At 37.7% G+C, this 24,310-nt stretch overlaps 1 protein-coding gene across 2 annotated transcripts in view; it reads right to left on the bottom strand.

The window, feature by feature from the left end:
* FGF14 (fibroblast growth factor 14) overlaps window positions 1–24,310 on the bottom strand; it is a 606,232-nt gene that overhangs the window by 157,516 nt on the left and 424,406 nt on the right. For both annotated transcript variants that reach the window (XM_075852440.1, XM_075852441.1), the window contains exons 2-3: window positions 5,214–5,324; window positions 1,672–1,775 (exon numbers count right to left, since the gene is read on the bottom strand). In XM_075852440.1, the coding sequence (XP_075708555.1) occupies window positions 1,672–1,775; window positions 5,214–5,324 (215 nt within the window). The remainder of the gene's footprint in view (window positions 1–1,671; window positions 1,776–5,213; window positions 5,325–24,310) is intronic.

Below are 24,310 nucleotides of genomic sequence, written 5' to 3'. Positions count from 1 at the left end.
GTCTAGCTTACTCCAGATTACTCAGGTCTACAGCTCAAGGCAGAATTGCTAATGAATCTAGGGAGGCTTTTCAGAGCATATACTATACTTATCTCTTTCTATATTTCCCTTTGAAGTTCACTGAGACATACTCCATAGTAACTTTATAATGCTTTCAGAATGTACATTAGTACAAATTGCCCTTTGCTACAGTATTTATAGTATTTTGTTTTTACCGTTTTTTGTGACCGTTTTTTTATGTATCTACTGTACTTATTTTTAATTACTATATGTCTATAGTAATATTTTTCTTCATAGTTTTCAGTAGGATACACTGTCTAATACTTCTGAAGAATCCTTCCAGCCACCGTGTTATAAGAACATTTTTCCCTTAACAGAGCATTTGTTTTTTGTTCCCGAGGACACTTACCTGTCTGTGCCATTCCATATTGCTTTCTTGCGACATCAACCATAAGTCATCCACATCATAGTGTTTAAAAGTCTCAGAGAGACACTATATTGCACATTTTCATTTTTCTGTTGACACTGATCATCAGTTATCCTGAACTTATCTTGCGAGACCTTGTCATATATATCGAGGACATACTTTACTTGGGGGCCTCTAAAATGGTTACATGATCAATTGTAGCTGGTTGTTTTTCACTAAACTAACATCATAAATCTATTGATGTAAACCAAAATGCAATGTCCAATGTCAACACTTAATGTAATGTTAGCCATAGAGCTAGACAGGCGACTGAAAAACAGTTCATTGCTTTTATCCTGTATATATTTCCAACAGGTAACACGTAGACAACTCTATGTGAGACGACAAGATTTGGGATTTTATATATACCTTCAACATTTGTATCACAAGTTTTATTTACTAATTTACTAGCAATTTGCACTTATTATTAATGTAACAAATTCTGTAAAATACAAATCTTTACTTCAAAGGCGGTTAAATTCTCTTTATGCTTCTATACGATAGTGGGCTCCAAGCTTTGGCTCTCCAGCTGCAATACTACAACATGCCCTGACTAGCTAGGAGTTGTAGTTTTGCCACAGCTGGAGAGCCACAGCTTACAGACCACAGTTTAGATGGGATACGTTACAAGACAATTACAATTTGAAGACAATTTTGCCATCATTATTAAAAAAAAAATAATTACTAAGAGTCTGTTAACTAAACATTATCATACACCCTTCCTATTCTTGTGTTAGCTTTGGTTTATCCGAGATGCCAATAGCAATGTAGTAACAAAAAAATGTACCCGAATTATGATATCTGCGGTCTCACTCATGAAAATGAGGGGTAGGTGGATATACACCAACTATTTTAATAAGCACCGCAGGCTAATGATATTGTGTTCAATCCCAATCCCCAAACCCTCCATTTTTATTTCTGTTTCCTAGTGCAATGAAATGTTCCTCCTATCTGATGGTATTCTAAGAAATATTCTATTAAATCTTACTAATACTTGCAAAGTACAATGGCAATACATTATACAATATTAAAATGGTATCTTTCGCAAACATTTGGTAATAAAAGCAATGAAATCATTACATTCATGTTTGGTATAGGGGCACATATTTGTATCTTCTCATTGCAGCTGTACTTAAACAAGTCATTTCTACGACTTGTTCATATTGCCTATTATAAGGGATGAATAAGCAAAGCGTAGTACTCACTGATGTGTACAGGTAACCCTCTCCGTTCATTGCAATATATAACCCCGATTTTACACCTTGGATTGCAACAACACGAAGACCCACTGGTATGAGGTTAAATAATGCTGTAAAGAACAAATATATGTTACAAATATTCTGCTGCATTAGTGAAAGACACATACATTCATGACGTAAAAGTACATTAATCTTAGCATAGGCACCTGTTATTATAAATATTTCAATGTGTTGGAAAAAATAGCGAATGTATATAGGAAATATATCGTTTCCCAAATACATTTGGTGCCAACACAAGCCAACTACAGACTGTCGCGTGAATTTTAAGGCAACCTGTTAGTTAATGGACTACCAACTACAGACCATAAAGTGTCTGCAAATAACAAGGAACGGGTACCAAGGGAAATGTAAAATGCAGCATCTTGATAGTTTTTTATTTCATGCTAATTTGTTTATGAAATGGAATTCTCACACTAAGTAAAGTATATAAAGAATTCCAGTAGCAGCAAATCCCTGATATCTGGTGTAAACCCAAAGTGCAGATATATTTATACATTTGTAGATAAACATGTAAAATGAAGGTAACTGAACAGAAATACACCACAATAAATTACTAACATTTATCTGTTTACATTTTAAAGTTTACAGGCAGTAAAAGGTAATGATGGAAGGTGAAGGGGCAAAAACATGATCATGCAATGGGAACAAAAGGAAGGTATTGCTGAAGAATGCCAAGAATGTGAACATAAAAAAAGCAGAGTAAGAGGAGATGATAGAAAAAAGAATAACAAAAATAGCGGAAGAAGAAACCGATAACCAAAAATACATAGAGCTTGACAGGTAGGGGCAACCCGTACACGTGGTCTCCGCAATGACTATAAGGGCACATTCAGATGTGGCGGAATTGCTGTTGAATTCCGCTGCGGACAGTCCGCAGTGAAAATCTGCAGCAACCGTGTTTTTAATTAGTTTCTATACAGTCTTAGGGAACTTAGGTCAGACGTTGCGGAAAATAAGGCTGTGGTGCAGAATTTTCACTCCTCCGAATTACCTGTCAAATATGAAAATGTTGCTGCAAATTCGCAACGAATCTGCAGCTACATTTGCAGTGGAAAAATTCTGCCGCGTCTGAACATGCCCTAAAAATGTCAGGTATTAGATATAATTACAAGCTGGATAGGTAATTGTGCTAGCAACATACATATGCACCAATACCCAGGAAGTCTTCTAGAAACCCTTTGAGACGCAGCCATTTTTTGTTTCATTTTTCATCGCTGCATTACATAACTTTTTTATTTTTCCGTGAACATAGCCACACAAGGGCTATTTTTTTGTGTGGGACAAATTGTAGTGTTTAGTGGTACCATTTAATGTACCATATAATAAACTGGGAAACTAAGGTGAGGTGGAATGAGGAAAAAAAAATTATTCCTGTTTTTGGGGTCTTTGTTTTCATGGTATTCATCTTGTGGTAAGAACAACATGTTAACTGCTTTCTGTAGGTCAATACGACTACGGTGACACCAAATGAATATAGTTTTTTTTCCATGATGTATTACTTATACGAAGAAAAAACTATCTGTTAATAAAAAAGTTTTGTGTCGCTATATTCTGAGAGTCACTTTTCAATTTTCCATCAATGGAGTGGTGTGAGGGCTTGATTTGTAAGGTGAACTGTCGTTTTTACTGGTGCCATTTTGGAGAATGTATGACTTTTTGATCGCTTTTTATGAAATCTTTTGGGGGAACACGAAGTGACCAAAAAACAGCAATGCTTCCGTTGTCGGTTTTTTTCTATAGCGTTCACCCCTTTGGGTTAAATAATGTGATATTTTACTTGTTCAGACTTTTATGGAAGGGGTGATACCAATTATGTTTACTTTTATCATTGCCTACATCATTTTTTGTAAGAAAAAAATGGCAAAAGAATTTCTTTTAACTTTTAGTTATTTCCCCAAAAATGTGCTCTACTACTTTTTTTTATTTGTGCTTTTTTTTTTTTTTTACTTTACCCTACTATTAAGCTTTGCCTTGTTTGCCTGTATGGTTAATATAGCCTTGGAATGACAAACACACAAATATTCTATTACAAACCTATCAATGGAAATATTTCACTAAACACAGATGGTGGTACAATTTCAAAATGTGACAACATTTTAGACATTTCTATATGACACTAAAAGTCATTGTAGACTCAACTAGAATAGTCACAACTGTAAAAGAAATAACATTGATGTAGATGATGAATGCTAATTCTCTGCATTGGAGATGGGAATTTTAGGTAATTCCGTTTTTTAACAGTGTTTGGGGCATCGGTAGAAAAGGCAATGCTGCTCATGCATGAAAAATGTTCTAATAAAAAGTGACACTGCTGCAAATAGCAACCAATCAGATCAATTCTTTAATTTCCAACTCTGCCGTAAAAAATATTCGCATCCAGGTACCGCAGGAATAACATCTCTTCTGTATTAAGGAATATTTAAGACATCATATATTGTACATTAAAGCTATGACTGGGCTTGTGTAGACAATACCTTCCCTTTTAATTTTAGCCTTGAGACATATCCTTTCAACGGATGGTCAAAATAGAAGCTAGAGTTTCTGAAGTCACTGCATTGTATTGTGTGAGCGAGGTGGCCTTGAATGAAAGTGAAGCATGCACGTGTTTGTGTAAATCAAGACGTAACGTGTCCAATATCCCTAAGCCTGGAATAAATCTCAGCACACAGATATGTCATTTCACCTCACAGACCAGATTAAAAGGTATATTTGGAAATTGGAATAAGTCCAAGAAAAGTCCACATTTTGAATTGTGTTGTGTATGAAAACCATATAAGTACATGATTTATAGAAAACATACACATTCAGGGTTATTCTATGAACAATGGACTGTTAGATCACTATCCATCCTGGATCTACTAAAATAAATTACACTTCTGAAAGTACATGTAAGGCCGAACTCACACTGGGATCTTTTCTAGCATTTATATAGCTGCCGGTTTTTTTTTAATCACAACTGTCAGATGTACTGTGTTACTTCTCACATTGCGGTTCATCTTTGCTGTGATTTGACAGTGATTTTAAAATGTACGATCTTTTTTTAATTCTCATCACAGGTGGTATTTGTTTTTTTACTTTTAAATGTAATTAAAAACTGGATTAAAAAAATGCATGCACGGTTTTATATGTGGTACTGCATGTGTGGTCCTACGTATAACTATTTAGAATTTTTTTTTTTCTTTTAAAGAATATCAATGTAAAACTTGCTAAACCATGTGCGAACCCTTACGTTATATATACATTCAATTTATACATAATAAACCTATTATAACAGTAATCCATACCTATCTACAATTTGATGTCTGATAGAAATATGTTGTTTGTATTCATGCGTTATGTATTTTATATATATTCATATAAGTATAGCTACTGCAACTTCTAGTCATGTAACTGAAATTTCTTTTACAGCCAAAACTTTTAACCATGTCGTTTAAAGCGAAAAACAAAAGATCATTTTCATAAGTAGATCATAGAAAACGGGTACTTACTAGAATTGCTGCTGTCATCCTTGGTTCCATCAAGAGTTCCATCTGGGTGCATTTGCAAGTAGTATCCTTGCCTGCAATATAACCTGGTCACTATGCCCTTGAGCTGGGGATCTGGAATACAGACATATTGGGACATTAGTCTCAAAACCTTTCCATCAATTAATTGTGTTTCTCTTGTTTGTGCCCTGAATTGTACAGGTAAGCTATCCATGACTCCCAATTCTAGTCTGAAAGAAGGCTACACTACTGCTGTGAAAACCTGACCATACCTGTATTGTGACCTTTTCAAACCTTTTAACCTCCTCCAAGGTGTGTGTCCCTGTTATCTTTAAACATAGGTGTGGACGGATGAATAGACTTTTTCCTTGCCTGTTAAGTAAGAATAGTTTTAGAACTAAAATTGTCATTCTATACCCCAACCAGAATAATGTTCTGATCATAGCTAGGATGTGGACAGTACACTTATAAAATTATTCTCCAATTATTGCTATAATCTGTAATTTGTCTAATGTGCAAAAAGATATACATACTGTATATACACAGATTATTGTCCTATGAATATGTAATGAGAAATCACATTTGCAGAAAGCTATTGACTAATGCTGGCCATACACCACAGATTTTAGTTGGCAGATCAAATTGGTTTTGGTGGGATCAGACTGGCCCCCAATATCTGTAACAGATCAGAATAGAATGTGCCTGCAGCCAACCAGCTTGTTCAACCTACAGAGGTAACAGTCACAACTGGCCTCCACTGCCCGAGGTGCCCATAGGCTACTATGCTACATAAGAATAATGGTGAAATTACTAGGCAGGACAAAGTGGTGAGGACATATGTGAGAATGCTGCACAATGATCTACTCACACTGGATGGAGCCATCACAAGTGAATATACAATGTGATGCATATTAAATATATATAGGTAGTAGGTGAGGGGCTCAGCTATAGATTTTGTACTAGGGCCTGGGAGCTTCAAGTTACATGTTTAATTGTAATCCATCTAATCACTAACTCTTAATTCCATCATATAATATGTATACAAGCTAGAAGGGCATTATATCCCAACGATATTCACACCCCTCCAACATTCTGTATTTATAATTGAGCCGGACTATCATTCTCATCAATATTAAAACTTAACCCATAAAATGCACGCTTGGGGTTCAGACAAAGTTTCCATAATGCGATAAACATAATAGATAAAGAAATAGTCATGACTGTTGTGCGGTCTAATAAATTACATTCATGGAAGGCTATCTGTTTTTCGCCCAAATAATCACCAGGCAGCTGCCACCAATCGAAAAGTAGCCACTTATTCCTATCCAGATAAACACATTGGAGGAAGAAGCAGGTCCAAGCCAAGCTACAGGACCAATGCCATCTGGCGTTTGCATGTAGGAATTGTCTGGAACGTCAACTTAGTGACTAACCAATTTAAATACAGTTGTAAAGTACAAATTCGACCAGAATTTTTGATTAAGTGTTTATTGCTTGGTCTCAGATCAAATAATTTAACTAATAACGTTCATATGTATTGTGATTCGAAAATCAAAATACATGGATTTACTTTTGTGGCTGTGACTGGTTTTTTTCATCGTATTTTGCACCCAAATATTTTGGCACATATTTGGCGCACAATCTCGTATTTAGTTTTAAAAATATTTATTCCAAGGATATAGTGAAAAGAACAGATGTTTGCACCTCATTAGACACTTTTCAAAAAGTGTCTAGAAAAGGGGCGATGATCTAGCAAAAAGGGGGCATTGGCTTAAAATGCTCCGTTGCGCGCAAAAATTGTACCAAAATTTACTGAAAAAAAGACTGTTGAAAACGGAGTCAACCAAGATTTGGAAAATGGTAAAGTACAAGATGCACCAAATTTATTATACAGATGTGGTACATCTTCTGACTGCCTGGTCTAACATTACGCTGTCTAAATCTTAGACAGCTTAGTAAATCTGCCCAAGTGTTTGGTCACACTAGGAATTGAATGCTGCATTTTTTCAGGTTTGTTTAATATAAAAAAATTACCTGTAAATGTAGCACCACAGAAGAGGATTGTGATATAAAGAATAATTATACTGTTTAAGATTGAATGCATGGGCTTAACTATGCCAGGGCCCAGAGGCTGAGAGGGCCAATTTAAAGGGGTTTTCCCACGAGGGACATTTATGACATATCCACAGGACAAGGGGGGGGGCTGTTTGTGGCAGCCAGGGGAGGGGGCATTATACTGTGTGGAGGCCACTAAGCGGACACTATACTGTGTAGGGGCACTACAGGGAGCAATATACTGTGTGGCACTTAGTGGGCATAATACTGTGTGGGCACAATTAGAGGTTAAAATACTGTGTCCTTGAAGGGGTTATTATATATATATATTATTATTATTATTATTATTATTATTAATTATTATTATACATTATAGGGGCATTATACTGTGGCGGGCATTATAATTTTTTATGGGGCATTTTTTTATGATGAGGTGGGGAAGCGAAAGATAATTTTGCACGGGTCGCCGTCTTTCCTAAGGCTGGCCCTGCCTCCTATCTATCTATCTATCTATCTATCTATCTATCTATCCCCTGTACTGTTGTCTGCAGTATAGTTTACTATCTTCTAGGTGGTCTGGTGCAGCCTGTAGACTCATATCCTCGTTGTATATCCAGCTACTAACATTCCATTTGAAAACCTCCCCAATTATAGCCAAACTAAAATAGAAAAGGAACATCAGAGCTATGTCATAAGAGCAGTGGACATCTGTACTAGACCTTCCTCCAAGACTTGGTTGTGTGAGACTCAGAGGGTTTCCCGGTTATTTCTCATTCATAGAGCTTATAACACCCTGGGCTTGCTGCATAAGATAGTGATTTGGGATGACTCAGCTTGCCCGAGATGTGGGATGCTTGATGTCCATTTGATGCATATGTTGTAGGAATGCTCATCTATAAGGTTGTATTGGAGGGGTGTGCTAGCCACTATTGGCACTCTTCTAGCCGAGCCGAAGATATGCATTCTAAGGGTCCTGGGAAATGAGGTAGATGGGGGTCATTTAACTTGGAGGGATATCCCACATGCTTTGTCAGACCAGGAAACTACTGGCCCTTCACTGGATCAAGCCTTTTCCTCCTACAGTATTTGAAGTTCGAACTAAAATGAATAACACGATCAGGTTGAAAAGGGGAGCAATTACTGAGAGGAATGCACTAAATTATTTTGAAGCTATATGGGGCCTTTGGCTAGACGAGTGGGATTACCCTCTGGGATATTGCGGAGGGACATAATGAGACTAGGTGGGTGATCTGCATAGATCTTTTTGCTCTATATGTCGATTTATTGTCTTCTTCTTAAAGATGATCTAAGAATTCATACTGTACTGCTGTTGGTCTCTAATCTAACTGGATATTTAACTGTTTATACTGTCACAAAATACTGTTCTCACTGTATTGCATGCAGTCCTGAAACATTGCTTGTCAATTTTACTGAACTGCCATCTGTCTACACTATGATATGTTTTAGTCCCAAGTAGGGTTTGGAGGGGGGTTGCTGGCGGGATTTTTCACTGCACTGTACCTGTTCTGTGAATGTTTGTATACGTTTTTCTTTTCTGTATACTTTGTTGGAAACTAATAAGATTTATCTGATTTTAAAAAAAATCCCCTTCTTTGCTATTGAGCCCTATGAATCTTAAGTACCCCTGATCAAAGTGTGTATTACAATATTATAAATTATGTGTATGTAGCCAGGGATATGTTCAGTAAAGTGCAGCATCACAGATGGATAAGTGCACGTCTACAAGAATTCTAATTTATTCTAGTTATAATTACTTAAAAAGTTAGACAAGCTTGTCAAGATACATGGGGTATTAGTAATTCAGACATCCAGACACATTACAATGCTTGCTGGTACTTGACAGTCTGCTGTAGAGACAATAATGTAAAATCAAAGAATATATTTCAAGCATATATTTTTCTATATAGAATTACTAAACAGTGGGGACTGCACTAGAAATAACGCTAATTGTAATAAATGTGTGCTTTCCTATGCTGACCTAATATTAACAGTTTTATACAAATTTATCTAGGTTGAAAGTTTTGTGTTTCAAGATGTGGCCTAAAATGAAAGTTTAGCACACGTTCGATAAAATTGTGCCCTTCGATAAAAATCTCTGATCAAAATGACACAAAAATGTACCATCATGTGCTAATTTTATGTATTTAAAGGGGTTGTCTAATCATGACAATCCCTTTTCTAATGGAAGCAGGCCCATCTTCTGATACTACCCGCAAACAGCTGATATCAGCGGGGGAGTTGGAGCAAAACATGAGGGCCTTTCAAATAACACCTGCCGACCATGTAATACATGAGTGGCCAGATCTGCCAAAGCAAAAGCCGCTCTTTGTTAGGGGCTCCCTGGTCGGGCTAATAGAGGGAGACCTAATAAGGCATATGGAAAGGGGTTCTCATTGTGTGACAACTTCTTTAATACGGCTTTCAAAGTTATCTCAAAACTCCAGTCTCCACATGACAACCATATTGATATTTTATGCAGTCTGTGAAAATGTGTACAATCCGCTTAGATTAGATTGTCATTATTTGCATGTTAATAATGTGAAGGGCTGTCATATATTATACCAGTTATTTTTAATTAAAGCACTAAATAGATTGGCGTTTGTTCATGCTGATTATGAAACCCAAGAACATGTTATATAATAAGTCTTCTTAGCTGTTAAAATGCCACTTGTAGCATTACAGCAATCTAAAAGAGAATAAAAAAATGAAAAAATTCGTAAAAACAGGCTTAATTCCCTTAAATGTCGGCATAGTTTCTGTATAGCCAAGCTGTTGCTTGTGTAATCATGCAAATTACTGTTATTGAAACAAAACAAAAAAAATCCACCTCTTCTCTATACTTATGGTCTTACTTCCTTTGTGAGAGCTGTTTTGTCAGTGCAAGTCTTGGCAAGAAGGGTCAATTCAATGACCCGAAATGTATTCCGCAATTGTTCAGGGAAAAGAGTTATGCCTTACTAAAGGTCTTTAGAGTAATAATCCATTGTACAATTATAAGAAGGAGTATATATTAGAGGGAAGCCTTTTTCCTCATCCTGCATGTTCCTACCGGTAATATAGACAGCATTTATGACCTACAGGTTGTTATTGGAGTCAATATTAGGGAAAGTATGGGAAATTAGGAAAAACTATGCTAAACCAGAGTATCATTACTTATATATGTTGTCATAAAAAAGAAACTATAGGTGCAAATGTAGTCACAGACAAAGTGTCTATCTAGAAATAAAACTTCAGTAATAGCCAGTATTATATCTTCTAATACAAAGAGAAACCTAAAGCTGGCAATTCACATTCAACTGGCCATTTCAGAATTTTGACATTTTACATGACTGATTATTTGAAATAGCTCCAAACTGTTCAATGTCTGTAGCAAAAATGTTGTTGGATTTTTTTGGGAAAACTTGAAGGATGAAATCATGCAGTATGTGTATGTCATAATTGGTAGATTGTGTTTTATAATTTATTTTTTTTTTTTTTTTTAAAAACGATATCCCTGATCTGCCAGTTTAGTCTGGCATGTTCATGGCCGGATCAGTCTTCTGAACGATAACATACAATTGATCAGCCGTATAGTGGCCAGGCCATTTTGCGCGTTAATGACCAAGGATTATTTTTTGTTTTTTCACGGTCGCATTTCAACAGTCGTAATGTTTTTTTATTCTGTCGACATAGCCGTATAAGGGTTTTGTTTTTGCGGGACGAGTTGTATTTTGCAATTACATCATTTTTGGGTACATATAATATATCGATTAACTTTTATTAACTTTATTTTAGGAGAGAATTGAAAATAAGCAGCTATTCCAGCATTGCTTTTCACATTATAAATTTACGCCGTTTACTATGGAGCGTAAATAACATGTTACCTTTATTCTATGGGTCGGCACGATTACGGGGATACCAAATATGTAAAGGTTTTATAATGTTTTCCTACGTTTGCACAATAAAAACCCTTTTAGAAAAAATGTACTTGCTTTTGCATCACCGCATTCCAAGAGCCGTAACTTTTTTTATTTTTTCGTCAATGTGGCCGCATGTGGGCTTGATTTTTGCGGGGCAAGGTGTCGTTTTCATTAGTACTATTTTGGGGTACATGGTACTTATTCATTAACTTTTATTTTAATTTTTATGGGGGAATGGGAGAAAAAAAATAATTTTGAAGTTATTTGCGGTTTTTTTGGACGCCGTGCATCCAACAGTCTAATGTATTAATTGTATTGTTCAAGTTTTTACAATCGCAGTAACACCTTATATGTTTATGTGTTATTTGTTTTGACACTATTACTAAATTAAAACACTTTTTGGGGAAAAAAAGTGGTTTTATTTTATTTTTACTGTAATATACTGTATTTTTTTTTTCCATAAACTTTATTTAACTGTTTCACTTTTTTTTTTTTGCCCCACTAGGGGACTTGATCATGCGATCTGCTGATCACTTATATAATGATTTGGTATACTTAGTATACCAAAGCATTATTGCCTGTCAGTGTAACACTGACAGGCAATCTATTAGGCCATGCCTCCGGCATGGCCTAATAGGCAGTTGCTGAAGGCAGACCTGGGGGCCTTTGTTAGCCCCCCTGCTGCCATGGAAACCCGACGGCACCCCGCAATTTGTTTGCAGGGACGCCGATGGGGTGACAGAGGGAGCTCCCTCCCTCTGTCAAACACATTAGGTGCCGCTGTCGCTATTGACAGCGGCATCTATCGGATTAAACTGCCGGAATCGGAGCGCGCTTCAATTCCGGAAGTTGGGCCAGGAGCCTGGCTGTGTATAACAGCCGTGCTCCCGCCACTGATCGCGTGGGTACACTGGCAGATATATCCGAACTTGTGCAGGAACTAACACCTGCATAGGACGGATAAATCCTTCCTTCGTCGTTACGGGGTTAATCTAATGTTTATGGATTTGATGTTCACTATGTAGCAACACGAGTTGTCAAAGTATGCTTCAGGCATGGAGGTGAAACATTAAGGAATTGAATTAGGACAAATTCCCAGGAAAGCCCTTGTCCATATACCCTACTAGGGCATATTGATGTCATAGGGGGACTGGTCGAGAGGGATCACCTGACCAGCCCCACTGCAGCTTTCTTGTTCATTGGATGTTTCTGCAGTACTAGCATAGTGCTACTAGGGCACCTAAGTGACAGATTCTCTTTAAAACCCATCTGCAGGTTATAGCAAGTCTAAGGGATGCAGGCTATAAATAAAAATAGGGTATACAAACTATTCGGGGCTGCAGGAAAGCAGCAGGGAATTCAAACTCCCTGCATCCTCCCTGTTCTATCATCACAACTAAAATTAAGATATTAGAGAATTTCTAATAATGCCATTACTGGACTATAAAGAAATCAAAAGGTTTTGTCATTCATTTGATAGGATTGTGAGCAGCTTAGCAGTTTTATGACTGTACGCTGCAAGAAGGGTGGCAATGATGTCAAGGAACTTGTGCTTATATTTTTAGAAGTAAAATTACTCTACGGGGTAGTCATCCAGCCACCACCAGACACAGCATGCTGTTATTGATGATTTCCGATGATCATGCAGGCTTTATTACAAGCCCACAACTAGAGTGACTCAAAAGCACCACTACAGTAGATGAATGAGTATCTATTTTATCATACAGTTTATTCCTCTGTCTTGTACCCGTAGTTATTTTATGATCTTTTTTAACGAGGATACATTTAGTCAATCACATTAAATTATACTTGCACCATTTTAGTTGTTTATTTCTATAATTAGATGATTATTTTAACATAAAGTAGGTGATTACAACTATTTTAGCCATTTCACAAGTAATGTTAGTGTCACAAAAACACATTACTAAAGCATAGGGAAAGAATTACAGTGGAGCCGCTGTGTTTGAAGTGCAAGCAGTCATTTTGTGTTCAATATACACGAATATAAACCTGAGCGGTGTGTTGGCATTTAAACAACTCATGCCCTTAGGGCACCTATTCAACATTCTGAAAGGTTTTCAAAAAAATGTTATTCCTTTGAGCATATATATTGCTGCTTAACTCTTTATTTCTAACTAGTTTTCCATGTTGAAGCTAGTCAAAAAGGTTTGTTTAATAAACATAAAAATATTAAGTATTATATAGTGTAGGAAACTTTATACAGCTGCCGAAAAAGAAAAAAAAAAGAAATCACATGTAGTATGGAAGATATGTCTGCATAGATTCCTGTCTTTAATATTAATATCATTAAGAAAAAAGTTACTAAAATATTACATGCTAACATTATATGACCCAAGAAAAAGATACAGATCAATATCCACACAACGATAGACAAACGTTTACCATTGTTTCTCATATTTTTTTTTATGCCATAATACTGGTATAGCTAGTGCGCACCCTCTATATACCACTGAACATTACTGTATGTAAATAGAGAATGTATGTCATTTACACATGATAGTTACAGATTTATTTGGACTTGTTACACTACATTGCCAAAAGTATGTGAACACCCTTTTAATTAGTCGGTGTGGCCTTTTCTGCCTCATCTCTTACAGATAAGCACATAAAATCCAATGTACAGCCATGCAATATCCATGGACTAAGTTTAATAGGGTTATACAGAAAAGCTCAGTGACCTTCAATGTGGAACCGCCACAGGATGTCACCGTTCAGATGGCCAAATGTCTATAGTTCAGCAGTAAATCAGAAGGCCACACAGATCACAGAATGACAACAGCAAGCCCTGAAGCACTTAGTATATAAAAATAACCTGTTCTTGGTTGTAAATTTCACTGCTGAGTTCTCAACTGTCTCGGGAAGCAACATTCACACCAGAACTGCTTTATGGTTTCATCATGAAACATAAGATCTCATTTAATCTAGAGATCTAGTTTTTCTAGTGATCTAGTGTAATCCCAGCAGACATGTTCGAAAATCTAGAGGAAAGCCTTACTAGAAGAGTGGCGGTTGTTATAGTATTGAAGGATAAACCTAGTCCATATTACAGAAACTCTGTCACCAGATTATAAGTGCCCTATCTCCTACATTATCTGACCGGCGCTGTAATGTAGATAACAGTGGTTTTTATTTTTAAAAACGATCATTTTTGAGCAAGTCATGAGCAATTTTAGATTTATGCTAATTAGTTTCTTAATAGACAACTGGGCGTTTTTTACCTTTTTACCAACTGGGCGTTGTAAAGAGAAGTGTATCACGCTGACCAATCAGCGTCATACACTTCTCTACATTAATTTTCTGCTGTAATCGCAGCACAGTGTGATCTCGCAAGATCACTCTGTCCTGTCACATACTCTCACATTAACTTTACTGAAGTGTCTTTACACGCTGTGCTTTGTCAGTAAGTCCCACAGAAACTTTACCGAAGTGTCGGGAGTGTGAATAGACATTGCATCCTGGCTGAAAGCGATGTCTATTCACTCTCAAGACACTTCGGCAAAGTTAATGTGGGAGTATGTGACAGGACAGCGTGATCTCGTGAGATCACACTGTGCTGCGATTACAGCTAAAAATTAATGGAGAGAAGTGTATGACGCTGGTTGGTCAGTGTCATACACTTCTCTTTACAATGCCCAGTTTGTGTAAAGGTAAAAAATGCCCAGTTGTCTATTAACTCCTTCAGGACTGAGCCTGTTTTGGCCTTGTGGACGCAGCCAATTTTTTCAAATCTGCCATGTGTCACTTTATGTGGTAATAACTTGGGAATGCTTTTACCTATTCAAGCGATTCTGAGATTGTTTTCTCGTGACATATTGTACTTTATGTTTGTGGAAAAAATGTGATCTATAAATTCAGTATTTGTTTGTGAAAATCACCAAACTTTAGAGAAAATTTGCAAAAATAAGCATTTATCTAAATTTAAATGTAAGACGGATAGTAATACCACACACAATAGTTACTAATTAACATTTCCCATATGTCTACTTTTATGTTGGCATCATTTTTTGAACATCCCTTTTTTTTTTTAGGACGTTACAAGGCTTAGAACTTTAGCAGCAATTTCTCGCATTTTCAAGAAAATTTCCAAAACCTATTTTTATAGGTACCAGTTCAGTTCTGAAGTGGCTTTGAGGGCCTTATATTTTAGAAACCCCCACAAGTCACCCAATTTTAAAAACTGCAAGCCTCAAAGTATTCAATACAGCATTTAGAAAGTTTCTTAACCTAGGTGTTTCACAGGAATTAAAGCAATGTAGAGGGGAAATTTACAAATTTATTTTTTTTTGTCGGAAAATCCATTTTAATCCATTTTTTTCTGTAACACAAAAGGTTTTACCAGAGAAACGCAACTCAATATTTATTGCCCAGATTCTGCAGTTTTTAGACAGTTTTTTGGCCCTAGTGTGGTAATGGACTGAAGCACAGACCTCAGAAGCAAAGGAGCACCTACAGGATTTGGGGCCTCCTTTTTATTAGAATATATTTTAGGCACCATGTCAGGTTTGAAGAGGTTTTGTGGTGCCAAAACAGTGGAAACACCCCCAAAAAGACACTATTTGGAAAACTACACCCCTCAAGGAATTCATCAAGGCTTATAGTGAGCATTTTAACCCCACAGGTTTTTTGCTGAATTTAGTGGAATTAGTCCGTAAGAATGAAAATCTAAATTTTTTTCCAATAAAACTTAGAAATTATTAATTTTTACAAGGAATAAAGAAGAAAAAGCGCCCCAAGATTTGTAAAGCAATTTCTCCTGATTACAGAAATACCCCATATGTGGTAATACACGGCTGTTTGGACACACGGCAGGGCTCAGAAGGGAAGGAGCGCTATTTGGCTTTTGTAGCAATTTCTATTGTTTTTTTATTCTTTTTTTTTTAAGGCGTTCACCGTGCGCTATAATTGGCATATTTAATTTATTCTGTGGGTTGATGCGATTACGGCGATACAATATGTATATAGGTTTTTTATGTTTTACGGTGTTTGCACGATAAAATCACGGTTTTAAAAAAAATTTTGTTTTTGTGTCGCCATATTCTAAGAGCCACAACTTTATTTTTCTATCAGGAAAGCTGTGTGAGGGCTTGTTTTCTGCGGAAAGTGTAGTTTTTATTGGTACAATTTTTGGGTACCTGCGGCTTTTTGATCCCTATTTATGCAATTATTTGGGAGCTGAAGTGACTAAAAATAGCGATTCCGGTATTGTTTTTTTTAATGGCGGTCACCGTGCGGGATAAATGACATTATATTTTTATAGTTCAGGATGTTACGTAAGCGGCGATACCAATTATGCATAGTTTATTTTTTTCTAATAATAAAGGACTTTATATGGGAAAAAGGGCGATTTTAAAATTTTATTATTTTGACATTTTACTTTTGTACATTTTTTTTTTGTACTAGGGACTTGAAGATTCAATTGTTGGATCGTTGTTATAATACCCTGCAATACTTATGTACTGCAGTGTATTATACCTGTCAGTTTCACACTGACAGGAGGCATATTACTCTGGCAGGACCTAATCGCCTTCTATAGATGGCAGACCGGAAGCCTTTGTTAGACTTCCGGTCGCCATAGCAATCCCCCCCGCAACAATCGGCCCCTGAAATCGCGTAGCGGGGTGCCGATGCTGCTATAACAACTTAAATGCGGCGGTCGCTATTGACTGCTGCGTTTAAGGGGTTAATTGGTTCGGATCACCCCTTTGATCAGACCCGATGTTTTCCCCCAGTACTAAGGCTGCTAGTAGCAGCCTGTACTGGGAGATGCTGGGCTGCGGGGACCGCCTGTGTGATCTGTTAGGAACACACGTAGATTAACGGGCTGCAGGCACAAGGACCAGCTCTGCAGCCCGTTAATCTACGTGGGGTGGTTGGGAAGAGGGTTAATAAACTAATTAGCGTAAATCTATAATTGTGCATAACTTGCTCAAAAATTATCGTTTTTCAAAATAAAAACCACTTGTTATTTACATTACAGCGCCGATCAGATAATGTAGGAGATAGGGCACTTATAATCTGGTGACAGAGCCTCTTTAAAGGCGTTTTCCAGAATATATATAATTTTTTTTTATTTGGCGCCTTATTTTTATGAGAGGGCTTTGCAATTTGATGTTTGTAAAAAAAAAAAAAAGCCCTTTTTCAATCCCTACAGCACCAATTGAACTAACTGAGTGCCACATTAATAAGATATCCTGGAGAACCCCTTTAATGCACATTGTTTAAAAATGAGATGTTAAAAGGTCTATGATCTTAAAGGAACAGTGTCACCAAAATTTTTTTTTTAATATCAGTTTTATGTTAGGGTTTTATTAAAAACGTTTATATTTATTTGTGTGTTACTTTTTTCTATTTTTACACTTTTTCTTCCCTATGGGGGCTGCCATTTTTTTTTCCATTTCTGTATGTGTCGATTAACGACACATACAGACATGGAATACGGCAGCTCCAGTCCCATAGGGACTGCGAACGGGGCCCGTTCCATCCACTTTGGTGTACGCCGTGTGTGTGGGAAATGCGCATGCGCCGCTCCCACACAGTCCGATTTGAAATGCGCGCCGTCCGGCGCCATTTTCCTGTGGACCGGAAGTCGCGGCCGGGCAGTAAGATTACTACTTCCGGTCGCGGCTTCCGGACTTGTGCACATGGAGCAGCGGCAGCAGACGGAGCGGACGGACCGGAGGGAGCGGCGGCGACTGGAGCAGGTAAGTGATTTCTATGTATGTGCGTGTTTCAGTGTGTTTTACTAGTGTATGTAAACATTCTACACTGTGTGTTAGCTCAAAAAATGGCGACACACAGTGTAGGAGGTTAGACCGTTCAAACCCCTCGTTTCTCCCGGCACTAGCCAGGATAAAGGAGGGGGGATTCTGAGAGCACACTAGAGCGAGGGATTTTTTCCCAATTTTGCAGCATAAAGCAATGTGGTTGCTTTACCACATGCAATTTTCGGAATTGCTCCATCTAGTGACCAGTGCTGGGAAATATTATAAATTGAATCCAATTTATAATATTTCCTGACTCGTGGAAAAAATAAAAAAAATTAGAACAATGTTTAATCACCTATACACTAACTGTTTAACTAAAAAAAAAAAAACATGTTTTTCTGGCAACACATTTCCTTTAATTAGGTAAACAGGGGAAATACCAGCAGATCATGCTATATATCCATACAATACTTATTTAAAAAAAATTGCAGTGGCAGAAACCATAAAACACTAACTTGAAATACAAAAGAATTCATGGGTCAAGGCAGAAAAACGGGTCTGGGTCAACGCAAATAAATAATGTAACTGGACTCTGCTGATGCCCGAAATGGTGTTTATAGATTTGTCCACCGTTCTTTCCTTGAATTTAATTAAGGACTCCAATTTCTCAAGAAACAAATTCAATACAATATTGCGACAAGCTAGCAAAACCTTTGACAGGATGCAATCCACATCACATCCACTGGGTGACCACACAAAGACACATACAGCAAAGACATCTTGTGAGAGTCACATCTGTCCATCATGTGAGATTGAATTGTATATGCTTTGTGGGCGTTAGATTAAACTATAGCATATCAATTGAAAAACTTAAATAAATAAAAAAATCCTACATAGAAACAATTAACTAATCTGTGTACAAAGCAGGGCTATGGCAGTCTTTGCAATGACGCACACCCGCCTTGACATAATTCCTCTTTTACTCATATTGTAACAATTTATTTAGTACTTCATGACCTTGAGATTACTGACAAACTTCTCTAACGTCACAAAGAGGGATAATGGTATATAGTCAAAAGCCAGTAAGTTCATTGTAACCTTATTAGCACTTTGTGAATAGACACCACACTGCTTGATTATCAGTGAGTCGGAAAGGTATTCAGGGACTTTCTGTAAAACACTGTTGTCAAGGAAATATAGCTCGCCAAGAAAGCAACTATCTGATAATGGCTCTAAAATGTGCACTCAGTGCTTCAAAAAATGTTGACTGCTTCTCAATGAAATTGACACCTTAATCCTCTCGAGTGGCACACACAGTGCCCCCCCCCCCCCACCTCTGACACCTTTAAAAATTTTATTCTATAGGCTGTTATTTATTGACTTTTATTTGCATCAAATCCAATGTGTAATGCTGTTGCCAGCAAAGCACGACTGGCTATTGATCTTGGGTCTTTTTTCCTCCAGGTGCCACCGCTGCACAAGGTCCTGAAGGCAAACAGCCCTTGGACAGCCTCAGGACTAAGTTCTTATGGTGGCTCTTGGGGAATAAAGGACCCGGGATTAAGGAGCTGTGGTCTGGTCAAGATTCTGATTTATTTAGGGGTCTGGTTTTAGGTCTGATTTATTTAGGGGGTCTGGCCTAGGGTCTTATTTATTTAGGGGTTCTAGTTTTGAGGTCTGATTTATTCAGGGTGTCTGATTTATTTAGGGGCACTAGTTATGGGTCTGATTTATTTAGGTGGTCTAGGGTTTGATTTATTCAGGAGGGCTGTGCTGGGTTCTGATTTATTTAAGGGTCTGGTCTGGGGTCTGATTTATTTAGAGGGTCTGATCTGGGGTCTGTATTAGTTTAGGAGTCTCGTCTGAGGTCTGAATTCATTCTGGGGTCTGATCTGGGTTTGATGCCTCTGCTTCCCCATCCTACTTTTACTATTTATGTTGCTGGCAGTGTGTGTGGTACGATTGTTTGTGTTTTTTCTAGCCCCCTAGATTTTATTCCTGGGGGCATCACGTTATAGCAGAGGGACAGCCAATCGGCAGAGCCTGAAGATGAGAAGACCATGCTAGCGTGGACTGCAATATATAGAGAGAAAGTGGCATTGGCACTGTGTACCCTTGTCTCTCCTTCTCAGCCTCCACATCTTATTAGATAAAAGGAGAAGAGGATGGACTGTGGCTACCGCCACTAGCTGCCAAATTGGACGGAGAGGGACTGTAAAATTACTGGGCATTTGAGGAGGGTGGCAGAAGCAGGCATCTCATGGACCCTCACAAGTAAAATTTCTGGATGTGCCCCCGACACTCTGAAACCATATTGAAGTGGCCATTTTGTTAGCAGAACCAGTATTAATTATTTCTTTTTAATTGTGTTATATGGAAAGGACAGTTTTAAAAATTCAACATGCTGGGAGAAAATCATCATGCTATGAATGAGGCTCCTCATGGTGGAATCCTCATAAGACTGATCATATAATTCTTACTCCTCTGGATTACCATCTTAAAAGGATTTATTTTAAACTTTTTTCACTTTACTAGGAAATAACAAATAATTTGTTGGGAATTAATTTTGAGGCCTCGTCTGTGGTCTGAATTAATTTAGGGTGTCTGGGATCGGAATTAACTTTGGGGTCTGGTGTCAGAATAAAATGTATGGTCTGATCAAGGGGTCTAAAAAAATTTATGCGTCTTGTCTGGGGTCTGAATTGATTTTGGGATCTGGTACAGTATATCCCTGGGGGAAGATATGGAGTACAGTATTTAATGGCGGGTACAGTATTGGGAGTAGCATCAGACTGAGGAATTTGTGTTGTTCTAGACCTGCCTCCAACCTTTAATACTTTGTGAGCCACATATAATTTTGAGTGAAAGCCGGGAGTCACATTTAAGTAAAAAACTTTGACATATTAAACTTATACCTAAACACACAGCGTGTAATTGTAGCAAGATTATATGGTTATAACTCAGCGTTCCTTTGGCGAGCCACATAGCAGGGGTTGTGAGCCACATGCGGTTCCCAATCCACTAGTTGGGGACAACTGCTTTAGATAGTGAGGTTTTGGTGGAAAACTAAGCCAAAGATGTTTGTCTCCTAAAGATGTTTGGGAGACAAACTCTACAAAGACGATTTGTGGCTGGAAAATTCATCATGGCAGCCTGGGCCGAATGGAAAAGAAAAAAAGACTACAATCCGAGAAGACGTTTCCTGTGAGTCTTTGAATGAGTCTGATCATTACTGTTTTCACTTTTATGGTTTAAAGCAAGATACTGCGTGGCAGAATTTTAGTCTCTGAAACAACCTCTCCCAGCATACCCTATTATATAGAAATAAGGTGAAATAGGTATAGGAGGACCTAGCGCAACACATGTAACCTTTATTAATGCCCAAGTAAATAAATGTAAAAGACAACTACATGTAAAACCAAAACCGGGCAAAAAAATTCTGATCCTCTTCTAAAACCAAGACCGACTGATAACTCAGAACCAAAACTAAGACACAGGGGTGCTATAGTTACTAGTCTATCTTCCTGGATGAATGTGTCTCTAGTCTTTCTGACTTCAAATGTGTTATATAAATAATAATGCACTTTATAAATGATGTGATACATAAAGAAGCTAATCATGAGCTACAAAATACCATTTAAATATATTATTTTATTATTTCTCACTTACAACTATAGCTTTATAATTAAATGCTAGAGCATACAGAATAAATGTGCACCAAATAGGCAGTGTCAAGCCATTTCCTTTGTGGAAGGTTTATCAAACTACACAGCAAAGAAGACTTCTAATTCAGTCTGAGATGAACTTTACATTACTAGTAACTGTAGAGATGAGAATTTATTTGAGATTTTAACTATTTCTAAATTAAGGGAATTCAGAGATAATAAAACAAGGGAAACATTTGGGAACTAACATGAATTCGGCATCTTTTTTATTTAAAACTCTTGCTAAATACAGTATCACTGGAGAGTGGCAATGCAATGATGACATGACTCTATAAGTAGATATTTAGTGACTATAGAAACAGCCTACCATCCAAGAGTTCATAGAAGAGAGTGAACACAAGATTAATTATGTAGTGATCTTGATATGGAATAGGTTCATGTGCCTCCCAAGCCGCAACCTATATTTTGTAAAAATAATGTGTTACTGATCTTGATTTTATGTTATGCCGGCTGCGGAAATTACAAAGACAATTATAGCAATGGTGTAAGAATTACAAAGTCACCAAATACATCACATGGGGTAACTTTTCATCGAAGACTGAAGAAGGCTATATAAGAGACTGTGAAAGATGTACATTCACAGCTATAGCATGTGACTTGGTTTGGACCATCCAAAACAGTATTGGGTTGTCCAGTCACCCGAGTGTAAGGTTGAGACAGGGGTGGGAAAGCTGAGGGATTTGGTGGTAAATTCGACGCAGAGAAATTGTACGGCAAGTAAAGGAGTCGACAGCGAGTAGTAACTGCAGAACTAACTTTACTCTCTTGAGGCACAATGCTTGCTGGTTCACAACGGAGTACAACTCTTAGAGGTTACAGTCTCTTAGTATGCACGCTTGGCTGTTATTGAAACAAAAAGTTGCAATGCTTGACAGTTTCAGTGCAACAGAATGGCAAACACCAAGGATGGGGCCTTGTCCAGCCTGTGGTGCAAGGGATGGCTCGTACATCCACAGTCGGTATAATAATTTCTATCACCGCAACTCGCAGCACAGTACTTTTGCTTTCCACCTTTTCTGGCATACCTTCTCTCTAGGCCTTCCTGACCACTAACCATCCAGTGGGCGCCTAATCGCATCCCCACAGCTTTCACTGTGCCAGACTTTCTGACAGTCCTGGTACCGCCAATCAAACCGACTTCTAACTCAGGATCTGAAGCACTTACAGTAATAGACTTTACTCTCTCTATCGGACCCACCAGTCCTGTTAACCTGCATCACACTTCTCCCTTAATGTATAACCTAAGCAGAAACGTCGCAGAGCTAAAAAAAAAAAGCATTTGCTTGTACACTATGAAACCAGTGACCATTATCACAGTGCCCAAATTAAAAAAAAACAAAAACATACACAGCATACAGAAACTTTAACCCTTTCAGGACCGAGCTCATTTTGGCTTTCAGGACCAGCCCCATTTTTTCAAATCTGACGTGTCACTTTATGTGATAATAACTATGGAATGCTTTTGCCTATCCAAGCGATTCTGAGACTGTTTTCTCGTGACATATTGTACTTTATGTTAGTCGAAAAATTTGGTCAATAAATTCATTGCTTATTTGTGAAAAACACAAATTTTGAGAAAATTTGCAAAAATTATGATTTTTCTAATTTTAAATGTACCTGCTTGTAAAACAGATAGTAATACCACACAAAATAGTTACTATTTCACATATCCCATATGTCTACTTTATATTTGCATCGTTTTATGAACATTATTTTATTTTTCTAGGACGTTGCAAGGCTTAGAACTTTAGCAGCAATTTCTCACATTTTCAAGAAAATGTCAAAAGGCTATTTTTACAGGGACCAGTTCAGTTCTGAAGTGGCTTTGAGGGCCTTATGTACTAGATAGACCCCATAAATCACCCCATATTAAAAACTGCACCCCTCAAAGTATTCAAAGCAGCATTCAGAAAGTTTCTTAACCCTTTAGGCGCTTCACAGGAATTAAAGCAAAGTAGAGGGGAAATTTACAAATTTTTTATTTTTTTTATGAAATTCATTTGTAATAATAAAAAAATCTGTAACACAGAAGGTTTTACCAAAGAAATGCAACTCCATATTTATTGCCCAGATTCTGCAGTTTTTAGAAATATCCCACATGTGGCTGTAGTGTGATAATGGACTGAAGCACCGGCCTTAGAAGCAAAGGACCACATGAAAGTCACACTGACAGGAAGCTTATGAGGACCGGCATCCGGCTGGTTCTCATAGCCTGCCGTGCATGGCAGACCCGGGGGCTGTTGTATGGCCTCCGGTTCTGCCTTATAACCGATTGCAGCACACGCAATCAGTCCCCGGGAAAGTTTGTTGTAGCAACTAACTCTCCAGTTTGTTATAGTAACAAACTTTCCAGTTCGTTGCTACAACAAACTTTACCTGCGATCACATGACCGGGACCTGAACCAATTAGGTCCCGATCATGTCTCCGGGACCAGAGGTAGGGGATAACACCCAGATCGCGCTTTTAACACCCTTCGTGAATTCACGTTGGCGCTGCACAGAGCCCAGCAAGCGCCGACGTGAATTTACTGTGGGTGGTCGGGAAGCGGTTAAAGAAACATACACATATTATATTTACAATGCATTCTGACATCAAATAAAAGATGCATTATAATATGCAGAAACACATTACAACATAAAACATTGGCTCTCTAAGGCCCTGTTCACACAGTTTT

The sequence above is a fragment of the Rhinoderma darwinii genome, chromosome 2 (assembly GCF_050947455.1).
Source record: "Rhinoderma darwinii isolate aRhiDar2 chromosome 2, aRhiDar2.hap1, whole genome shotgun sequence".
Lineage (NCBI taxonomy): Eukaryota > Metazoa > Chordata > Amphibia > Anura > Rhinodermatidae > Rhinoderma > Rhinoderma darwinii.
The sequence above is the reverse complement of the archived record's forward strand: the minus strand, read 5'-3'. Positions and strand labels throughout refer to the sequence as shown.